Source organism: Balaenoptera physalus, assembly GCF_965194825.1.
Source record: "Balaenoptera physalus genome assembly, chromosome: 11".
NCBI classification, from domain to species: domain Eukaryota; kingdom Metazoa; phylum Chordata; class Mammalia; order Artiodactyla; family Balaenopteridae; genus Balaenoptera; species Balaenoptera physalus.
Window position 1 is genome coordinate 38,856,123 of NC_138896.1, and position 11,924 is coordinate 38,868,046.

The 11,924-nt window shown below is 37.1% G+C and overlaps 1 protein-coding gene across 5 annotated transcripts in view; it reads right to left on the minus strand.

Moving 5' to 3' along the window:
• Positions 1 to 11,924, minus strand: part of MAPK14 (mitogen-activated protein kinase 14) — a 69,784-nt gene that overhangs the window by 37,807 nt on the left and 20,053 nt on the right. For all 5 annotated transcript variants that reach the window (XM_082412681.1, XM_082412680.1, XM_082412682.1 and 2 more), the window contains exons 2-3: positions 11,110 to 11,239; positions 4,632 to 4,690 (exon numbers count right to left, since the gene is read on the minus strand). In XM_082412681.1, the coding sequence (XP_082268807.1) occupies positions 4,632 to 4,690; positions 11,110 to 11,239 (189 nt within the window). The remainder of the gene's footprint in view (positions 1 to 4,631; positions 4,691 to 11,109; positions 11,240 to 11,924) is intronic.

Consider the following 11,924-nt stretch of genomic DNA (forward strand, 5'->3'; position numbering starts at 1 on the left):
CCTGCTGGTGCAGGGGACATGGGTTTGATCCCTGGTCCAGGAGAATCCTACATGCCACATGCAGAGCAACTGGGTCCATGCACCACAACTACTGAGCCTGCGTTCTAGAGCCCACGAGCCACAACTACTGAGCCCTCATGCCACAATTACTGAAGCCTGCACGCCTAGAACTCAAGCTCTGAAACAAGAGAAGCCACCACAATGAGAAGCGTGCGCACCGCAATGAAGAGTAGCCCCCACTCGCCACAACTAGAGAAAGCCCTCACGCAGCAATGAAGACCCAATGCAGACAAAAATTTTAAAAAATTAAAAAAAAAAAAGAAGCAAACCGAAATGTCCAAATGATATCCAATCATTAAAAGGATCTAGATATATCTTATAAAATTTTGCCAACTGTACAACCACATCATATCGTAGTCAAGAACAACTTGGTATTCTCATATTTTAACTCCACATTTTCCAAACACCAGCTCTGTTAGATTCAGTAACTGCACATTGTTTCTAATGATCAAAACTCACTACCTATTTATTATTCCTTTCTCAAAAGTATAGTCTTACTAATGAATTATGTAGGATGCCTATTAACTAAGAAATTTAAAATTCAGTAAAAACTTGAATTGTATGATAAATGGAAAGTGCTATCTGAAAAATAAAGGCACAAATACACATAACACATGATCAAAAGCCAACTATAACTATGAAAAGTAATTAGAGATTTTGTTAATTAGCACAGAAAATTCATGTTCAAAATTACTGTTTAGGGCTTCCCTGGTGGTGCAGTGGTTAAGAATCCGCCTGCCAATGCAGGGGACACAGGTTCGATCCCTGGTGTGGGAAGATCCCACATGCCGCGGAGCAACTAAGCCTGTGAGCCACAACTGCTGAGCCTGCGCTCTAGAGCCTGCGTGCCACAACTACTGAAGGCCACGCACCTAGAGCCCATGCTCTGCAACGAGAAGCCACCACAATGAGAAGCCTGCACACTGCAATGAAAAGTAGCCCCCGCTCGCCACAACTAGAGAGCCCACGCACAGCAACAAAGACCCAACGCAGACAAAAATTTAAAAAAATAAATTAAAACAAACAAGCAAACAACCCCCCCACAGAAAGAACAAATAAATATTTTAAACAAAAACAAAAAACAAAATTACTGTTTGCTCGAAACCTGGCAGCCTGTAGAACCACTCTAGTCTTCAGCTTGTTTGATTTGGCCAGAACAGTGGGTCTTTGTCTGTTTATTTTGTTTTAATGTAAATTTGAATGCTTTCAGGAAGTGCAGGTATTCTGTTGTATAGCACTGAGCGTAGTTTATGTTATTTGTCTGGCCCTAAAGGTATTTAAATTTGCACACCCTGTAATTGTAGGTGAAGATGTTTGATCTCTTATGCAAATTCTGAAATGACTTTGGAAATCAGTGAAATAACCATAGTCCTGGACAAGCACTAATTTTTTCTCAGTGATACATACATCATAAAAAAGTAAACAATGAAACATTTTTCCAAAAGGTATCCTTAGGTTCATCATTCTATTTTCAGAGATTCTCTGGGATTGAAAACACTTCAGAAGTGAACCACCCCAATTTTCATCATTTTACACTGAAGTTAACTGGGACCCAGAGAGGAAAAGTGACTTGTCCAAGGTCTTACAGTCAACTGATAACTTGGTCACAAAAGTGTTGTTTTTGTTATTTTTAATTTACTTATTTTATTTATTTATTATTTTTTGGCTGTGTTGGGTCTTCATTGCTGCACACAGGCTTTCTCTAGTTGCGGCGAGCTGGGGCTACTCTTCATTGCGGTACGCGGGCTTCTCACTGCAGTGGCGTCTCTTGTTGTGGAGCACAGGCTCTAGGCGCGCGGGCTCAGTAGTTGTGGCACATGGGCTTCGTTGCTCTGCGACATGTGGGATCTTCCCGGACCAGGGTTCGAACCCGTGTCCCCTGCATTGGCAGGCAGATTCTTAACCACTGTGCCACCAGGGAAGCCCCTACAAAAGTGTTTTGAATTTATTTCCCCTAACATGATTCTTATTTCATCAAGGGAAAGACTAGTGTTTCTGATTATCCTGAGCCTTGCTCTAACACTCTGCTCAGCAAGTATTCAACAAGTAGTACTGAGATTTGCTCCCAAACGGTGAACTAAGTTCTTATTTATAAACAATCATAACTCAAATTACACAATGTTGTATGTCAGTTATATCTCAGTAAATCTGGAAATAAATAAGCAAATAGAACCCAGCTACAGTTACATAGAAAGAATAGATTCCTGCTCAGTAGCCATGGTATTTGTTGAATGAATGAAGAAATAAATGCAATTTCAGTTCGGTGGGTATGCTTGTAGTCAGTGAGCCTTCAAAAGGATAAAGGAGCCAATAGGCACCACAATGGATAAAACTTAACCTCTCAGACACTAGCCTTAAATAAGGTCTTTGACATAGGAAAAACAGGCTCATAATCCAGTTCCATATGCCTGATTAAGGCAAAATACAGCATTAGCCCAGGTCAGCAAATTATCAATTCCTTTCCTAGGAAAAAAAAAAAAATCAATCCTCGTCACACCTAAAATTTTGGGCTATAGCTCAATCCTGATTCAAATGTTTTCCAAAGTAATTCACAAACATATTACTTCAGCATTTTTTCCACATTTAGGCAGAATATCAAAACCCATCATTCTTTGGGCAGTGAAAATACACTGTATGATATTATAATGATATGTCATTATATATTTGTCTAAATCCATAAACTTTTCAATACTAAGAGTGAATCCTATGGTAAACTATGGACTTTGGGTAATTATGATGTGTCAATATAGGTTCATTCTTGGTGAAAAATATACCATTCTGGTGAGTGATGTTGATAATGGGGGAAGCTATGCATGTACAGGGGCAGGAGGGTAAGCAGGAAACCTCTGTACCTTCCCCTCAATTTTGTTGTAAACCTAAATCTGCTCTTAAAAATAAAAAAAAATCCTCAAAAAAGTAAAAATTAATGAATTAATGTTAAAGAAAAAAACATCATGGCAATATTCTCTTTTCCAAGCATAGCCTACAGCAGGGCTCAACAACTTGCAACACACATGCTTCTGCCTGGGGCATCCAGTAAGGAGGCTTTAGAAGCCTCCACATTCTAGAGAAACGCAGGGCTCAGGGAGCACAGCTGTTCTTAGTTACTGCGTTTTTTTTCCCCTTCGCTTGAAGGAAGTTCAAAGTTTTTTCTTAAACTTTTATTAGCAGGATCAAGGTTAATGCGGGTGGGAGTTCTTGCACTTAGACTAGATTCTCCTTCTTTCATCTTCGACTCACAGTCATATCATGTTCCAACTAAGTTCAAGTTGTGGGAGATTTTTTTGCTACCTTCCTCCTTCTCTTTCCATTTAATATTCTACATTTCTTTTTCATTTTTTTCCCCCTTTCATTAGACAGAACACACAAGCTCAAACATCTCCTCCACTCCCTCCCACTTGTTCTTTGGGAAATGAGCAAATGGTGCTTGCACTTGGCCTAGGATAAGGGTAGGAGAAACTGAGCCCAGGATAAGGGTGGGGTTAAGTTCAGCACTGGGGACAGTGGAGAGTAGAGGTTAAGGAAGAGCAGCCAAGATCTGCAATTTTATTTGGACTTTCACAATAGTCATCCTTTCCACTTAGGAACGCCAAAATTTCACCAGGACAAAATGTATAACCCTAAATTTAAGGTGTTCCTTCTCTCTTATGGTATAGTGTACCTGTGAATTGGGGATGGGAGGTATGTTAATTCAGATATTGGGAAAGCTACAGTAGAGCACTCACACATGTACAACACCTGCACAACATCCACAACACTTGCTGGAATCTATCTTGTACTCATACAGGTGCAACCTGGGCATGTGAGGGCATTACTGCCCCATGGGGCAACACTTGCCAATGGAGTCAGAAGCCAGTGGGTAAATGTTCCCCATCTGAGGTGCATTCTATACAACTTCTAGAAAACTGAAGACCCTGGCAGTTTTCAGCCCAGTTGCACACAATGGTGACTGACTTAATAACATGCCCTCATAGCAACTTTCTCTTCCTCTCTGTTTCATTTTCCCTAGCCCTCGACTTCTCGTTCCTGAGAATCTCAGCCCCTCTTTCTAGGGGTGGTTCCCCAGGCTAAAACAATAGAGATGGTCACAAAACTGGGAGAATCAGCTTTCTAAACACATGAGGCCCACCATTTGTCCCAGTACAGAAATCCAATACTTTAAAGATCAGCATGCATTTCCCACACACAAGCAGGATAAAAGAAATGGAAGAATCTATATGGAACCAGGGCTCCACTACATTTCTTGATATAAACATGTCCCTTTGAAAGCTGGGACAGACAATTTGAGAATAAAAATCATGGTCAAAACTCCCTATACTCTTCTCTATGGAACTCTTGCCAGGACCCACCACTGTGTCTCCAAATAGGGCACAATGTGCCTGAGATGATGAAAATACTAATTTACACCCCCCAAAATATACATCTTCTGCATCCATTCCCCATTCCACAGAAGAGTTGGATGACAGGAATAAAGAATCTAAGTCTGATAGTGCTAAGTGGTTCAGGAGTAGAAATGCGCTGCTAATCTTTAACCTCTGGCGGAGGAAGGCAAACACAAAAGATTTACTCACACATCATTGAATTCCTCCAGAGACCTTGCAGGTGTGAAAACATCCAACAGACCAATCACCTACAAGAAAACATAAAAATCAAACAGTAAATAAATACTGAACTTATCCATCAGGTCTTAGTCATTTTAATAGGAACTAATTCCAAATCCTGCTCTCAGTTCAATACATTACATTATTGTATACTTAATAACTCCAACTTATTTTTTACCCAAATTATGCTTTTGTTTTTTACTTGTTAAACATCACTTTTCATAATAACCCATTTTACTACTAAAATCTTCATGTCTTTAGAATTTGGTCACATATAGCCATTAGCTTATCAGGAAGCAAAAAGATTTAGGACTCTTGACTTACACATGCACTGATAGTCTAATGATTAACAAACAGAAAAAAGTCATACTTCTACAGCTGTTGTTATAGTATCATTTTTCTTTTTAAATATATTATTCAATAAAAATTACTATATAGTCTTCAAAACTGACATTTTTAAAGCCCCAATATATCTTCTCAGTATATTCTTGGTATTATTCTTATAATATTCTTAATATTAAGATTATTAATCACTATCAGGTATTTAGATCAGACTATAAAAATGAAAAAAAAAGCTATCTTTATACAAGAATAAAGCAAAGAGCTACTTAATACTCAGTAATCCATGGTCTTTGAGCAGTTTTTCTGGTCATGGATTTACACTGATTAATTTAACATCCCCCCCCCCCTTCCCCAGTTCCTCCTAAAACCCAGACCACTCATTTCCACAAAGCTAGGCACTAAGAAGGCAAACAAGACATATAATTCATGTGTAATATGCCCAGCAAGATTTAAGGGTATCTGGAAATGAAACGAAGAAAAGCTAAATGGGCTTCATGAAAACTGACCCATGACTGTGGACTCAGTAAAATATACCAACACTCAAAATATTATCATGAAAAAGAGCACTTTTAATTAGAATGTTACACCACTCATCCAAATATCAACTTTTGGGCTTCCTTGGTGGCACAGTGGTTACGAATCCACCTGCCAACACAGGGGACATGAGTTCGAGCCCTGGTCCGGGAAGATCCCACATGCCGCGGAGCAACTAAGCCCGTGCGCCACAACTACTGAGCCTGTGCTCTAGAGCCCGCGAGCCACAACTACTGAGCACGTGTGCCACAACTACTGAAGCCCACACGCCTAGAGCCCGTGCTCCGCAACTAGAGAAAGCCCGCAGGCAGCAACAAAGACCCAACTCAGCCATAAATAAATAAATAAATTTATAAGACAAAAAAAACAAAACCCCAAAAAACCCCACACAAATATCAACTTTTAAAAGCAATTTCAATTATATAGCCTGAACCCAAAAGGGAAACAAACTAAAAAAAGGCCTTGGAATTCAAGAAGAATAGCTTTTCAAGTCTTTGCATCTTATTCCAAAGGAAAAGTACAGTTATCCATCTTCTCCTTATCCAGACAACCGTACACAAGAAAATGAAAATTACCTCTAATTGTACTACTGGTTATAACTATCATTAACATTTTGAGATACTTTCTTTGATTTTTCTGATGTACATAAATTAAATCGGGGTTATACTATGCATACAGTTTTATATCCTGCCTTGTCACTTAACAAATAATGACTATTCTCACGTCCTCAAATGTTTTTCAATAATATGTTCTATCATTTGTATATACCATAATAAAACCAATTTCCTATCTTTGGACATTTAAGGAACACTGCAAGTATATGTGCATATGCGTGCATGTGTGCATATATACATCTTGTATTTTCTTCCAGAGAATAAATTTCAAGAAATAGAATTACAAGATCAAAGGATATCAATATGCTTAAGGATCTTAATACTGTCAAACTGTCCTCCATAAAGATGAGGCCAACTTACATCCCACCAATAGTGTATCTATGACCTTATAATAGCTCTGAATAGTGCTTTAAAGTAAGTCAAATCATTTTCTTTTTCCTTTCCCATCTAAATCATAATTGTTCTCCTTGAGTTTGATACAGTCCTGGCTTAAGACCTCTGGTCTTTTTAAAAATTAATTAATTAATTAATTAATTTTTGGCTGCATTGGGTCCTTATTGCTACGTGGACTTTCTCTAGTTGCAGTGAGCGGGGGCTACTCTTTGTTGCGGTGCGCAGTCTTCTCATTGCGGTGGCTTCTCTTGTTGCAGAGCATGGGCTCTAGGCACACGGGCTTCAGTAGTTGTGGCACACGGGCTTCAGTAGTTGTGGCACGCGGGCTCTAGGGTGCAGGCTCAGTAGTTGTGGTGCACGGGCTTAGTTGCTCCGTGGCATGTGGGATCTTCCCGGACCAGGGCTCGAACCGGTGTCCCCTGCATTGGCAGGCAGATTCTTAACCACTGCACCACCAGGGAAGTCCCAACCTCTGGTCTTTTGATTACTACCCCCTACACCCTCTTGTACTTCTGTTGGCTGAGATCTAGAAGCCAATTTTATTCACCTGCTCCAATATTTTCTAATCACTGATTCTTGTTATCTGAGATGCCCCATCTTCTCAACAAGAAAACTTTAAAACAATTTACATTGTTTTACATTATTATTTGAATTGTGGCTGTGAAAATATCCTCAGATCAAAATAAAATTAAACTACTAGAGATCCAATTCACACAGGATTATTCATGCAAGGGTTATCTCAAACACACTAAAGTGAAACAAATCCAAGCATTTTAAATAAAAACACTCCCATTTCAATATGAAAACACAATAGGTATTTTAGAATCAAACAGCTGTAAATTTGAACTCCCAATCAATCTGTGACTTCTTAGATCCATGAGCTTCTTTCTTTTACATTCCAATAACCCCAAAACATGGGATGTTGCCTGGCACACAGCAGTTCAATTAATATTTGTTACATAAATAAAAGTATCTTCTCTGAGCCTCATTTTCCTCAGATGAAAGACACGTGCATATCATTGCTTATTTTCATAGTATTTTGGGGAAGATTATGTAGACAATGTATCTGAAGGTGCCTAGCACAAAGGACTGACCTGCTGTGGATTACCAAAATAAATCGTGACCAGAAACTTGAGAGTTTTATAATGAATTGTAAAATACAAATCACAGAAACAAACTATTTGAAGCAGCTACTTCCAGTAACAAAACATGACATATAAAGCTAAATTCAATTATTCAAATGATCAAAAAGTATGGCTGCAAGAAGCACAATGACTAATTTGGAAAAAAATAATAGAACAAAGCATATTAGCAAATACTCTATCAAATTTTAATTTCCTTAAAAGGGACACATTTTATGACATTAAAGCCACTCATGTTACATCAAAGTATTTTTAATTTTTTGTGGGCTTTTACAAATATCCCTTCTCTATTAATCCTATTTATGGAGTATTAATCATAAGGAAAATACTGTAAAACAAAAGTTTCCCAGCATTAAAATAGATTTGGGGAACATTCCATAATCGATTCATTTCTCATTTCTTAAATGGAAATTTATTTTTAATTTGTCATATTTTAGCCTATTTCCTTACTCCTTCTGCCATTATATGATTTCAGACGCTTTAGAAAGTAACCCAGTAATTAAATATTTAGAAAAGACGGTTATAGTACAAATAATCAGCAAATATCTCTGATGACTGTCCTACAATGACAAACAGAAGTAATACATCTTTATTAAATTGGTGCACACTCACAAAACACTTTAAGTCAGTAACCAGTCAAAGACAATATTTAATGTACTTAACACAAGCACACCAAAACAACCACTTGTTCTATCATGGTAAGATTAAATCTAAGGCTCCCAAATAAAATTTATGAAAGGAGTCCCTTAATCATTAAAAGCTTTTTTTAATGTACAGGTCTCCAGGCCCTTAACTGTACAGTACCTACTCAGACAGCAAAAGGATGCAGCTAGCCAGCTGCTTCCTTTTAATCTTTCCTTAGACCAGGTGTCAATGAGATCAAGGTCAAAAAATTCCGTCAGGAATGGGCCAGGTAAATTTGTTCAGAGAGTAACATCCCCTAGCTCCTATAACCCATATGAAAATTACATATCTGTCATTCATTATCACTAGTAAAAGAAATAAAACGAACTACGGATTGTAAGTCAGAGGCATTTTTGTGTAAAAGATCACATGTGCATTCTGGCAGCTAAAAATTCTATTTGCTACCAATCCTTACTTAAGTTTTTCACGAGTTTTAAGTTGCTGCTGCTGCTGTCTTTGGAGTCCTGGCAGCTAGCTAAAAATTGGACAGTGGCCCAAAACAGTCATTAAAGAAAAGAAAGAAAGAAAGAAAAAGAGGAAGAGAAGATAACGGAGAGGAATTCCTCTTAAAATCCTCAATTAAACTTACTTGGAAGTCTTGGTTCTTCACCTGGTAAAAATACTTTTACACTGTACATACCTAACAAGCGTTTGTAGAATAGATTGAAATTCCGGAATTTTTCCACATTTAGTCAAAGTCTTTTGGCCCTTTCCCAGTCCCTCTTCAAACATTTGCCAACAGAATGGAGAACTATGAACATTCAGCCATCTGCCTCCTTTTGTTCAAACAACAAATCACCATCTAAATACAGGTGACCCTCTATATTGATACAGTGAAAACCTAAACATTTTAATATAAAAAAGACTGCTATTAAGTAAACTGCTTATAAAACAATTTAGATAAATTAAAATCTTGTTTTCCTAATACGCTCAGTCCTCTTTAAAGTCGTATAGCCTTTCCTAAATTAAAACAATTGTATCCCATCACTGCGGCCTCTTCATGTCTACAAATACAGAATGGCTCAAATGCAACCAGCCCAATATCATGTAAGACATATTTCAAAGTATCTCATTACGGAAAATTAAAATATAGCATACTAAATAAGGTTGTTGCAATGATCACTAGAAAAGCCAAGGCATGGATTCAGATAACCCAAAATAATTTTTGCCCTAAACATTGGCTTAAATTGACTATGAAATAAAGCAGAACAATAAATTACAGTGCTGGTAATCTTCTACAGTAGATGTTCTTAAATTAGCATAGACAACATCAGTGGGATCCTGGGGCCTCCTGGAGGTGCTCTGGGGTTCCATAAATGTTTGGCTTGCGTTCCATTTTCAAAGTATTCTTAAAAAGCTATGACAGTGTCTTTGTCACATTTATTAACGTATAATGACTCAACTGTGTTAAAAGCCAAATGTAAACCCATCAGTTAAGTTGCCAGACCACCTTGATTTTATGCAGACTTTGGAATAAAGATTCTCCTGCCAGCTTTCTCCACATATCTCAACTTCTTATAAACATGTCACTGATTAGGAAGGCTGCAGCTCTGCACTGAACTTTTTAAAAACTCAAGTTTGCACATGGATGCTCATATAAAAATTATACCTAGGAATGGAGATAATCTGTGGAAAACAGGACGTTCTCAATAGCATGCAATTAAAACATGAAATAAATAAGCTGCAGCTGTGATTACAACAGCTTAAATTCCAAATTTAAGTCACAATGCTCTCAATTTAGAAGAAATTTGTACTCCGTGAAACAAATGTATTTTAATACATTTTTTTCTTACTATGAAGAAAAACAGTTCAATTACTGAAACAGAAAAATATCTGAATAGCCAAGTAATAAGTTGAAAAATCGAATTTTTTTTCTACACAGTCACAGTAACCACCAATAGGGTCAAATAGTTCTAAAATCTCTATGGCCATTGTTTCCATAATGCTACAAATTTTACAGTTCCTTTCATACAGCAATCACATAAACCCTTTCTAACTTGATTTTGAAATTCAGGAAAATAAGTGTCCTCAGTCAATTGTTTTTTCACTTTCAGTTAATATTCCAACTGCATCCATTTATTTATGCTATTAGGATTTTTAAGCACTCCTTTGCAGGACAGCATTGTTCTCAAATGTCCAAACTTATAGACAAGAAAACGTTATATTTAACTTAAACAATGTCTTTGTCACATTTATTAAAATCCCTGAATCTAGAAAAGCTGTCTTTTAAAAATTAAAAGGAAAAAATTATAATATTAAATTATCCAGAAAATAATACCCATCTCTGATAGGACATTCAGTGAACTAAGGCACTCTTCCTCAAACTTCTCCACTGAAAAAACCCATAACAACACAAAATACCATGGATTCCCATATTCTGATAATATAGTCTTAAGTAAACCAAGTAGAGAATACGAAACTTCTTTGTAATATTTTCTGTTAAAAATCCTTGTGAGTTGTGTTTTATCTCACAATATTCATTTTTATTAAAAAATTTTTATATGTTTTCCCTCTAAAAATCTTTAAGTTAAAACTGGAACTCCAGGAAGATGCACCAATTTCATCCCAAGGCTTTGAGTATCTACCTGACATAATGCAGTGGTCACTAACACCCCAGTACAAGAAGGACGGTCCAAAGTTTGATGTACTCTAATGCATTTCCATTCGCAGTAATTAAAACACAATTTTTTCCAGTCTATTAAAGAGCAGAGTTTATCCTGCCTTGAATTATTAACTTACATTTTCATGTTTCATATGTTTAAGTAACCGCAGTTCTCTGTAGGTCCTTTTGGCATGAATAATGGACTGAAATGGTCTGGATAACTTCTTCACTGCAACACGTAACCCAGTTTTTGTGTCAAAAGCAGCACTAAGGAAAAAAAACATAAAAAGCTCATCATCAAATGTTATCTAAATATATTAAAATCAGTATTTATAAGGCTATTTCATTTCCAAATTAAATGGGTCTCTAACAAATTTTAAAAGTATAAAGATAAAAATTAAAATGACATATAATCCCACTATCCAAAGTAATCTATTGATTATTTTTGGTGTTTCCTTCTTGTCTTTTTTTCTATGCATCTAAATCAAGGATCAGCAAACTTTTTCCGTGAAGGGCTGGATAGTAAGTATTTTAGACTTTGTGAGGCTTAGGGTCTCTGTCTCAACTACTCAACTCTGTGCTTGGAACTGGAAAGCAGCAGATAATAAATTTTTAAATGGATGTAGCTATGTCCCAATAACACAAAACAAGCAGCCACCTGATCTAGATGAGCCAACAGATTGGTACACAAAGAGCTGGATTCTGTCTTCTTGGCCTAGGCCTCAGTGTCACCTTGCCACCAAATGCTGCCTGATCAGAGGCCTTGGAAACCACCATGTTTTCAGGACAGTGAGTTGGCAAAAAAATTTCTTGAGCACCTACAAGTATTTGTCACTTTCTAGAAGCTGAGATAGTTGGGAATAAGTCAACATGTCCCTGACCTCAGGGGATGGGGGGAGAGGGGAAGAGCAGAATAATAAAATAAATTTCAAACAGTGATGAATGCTATGAA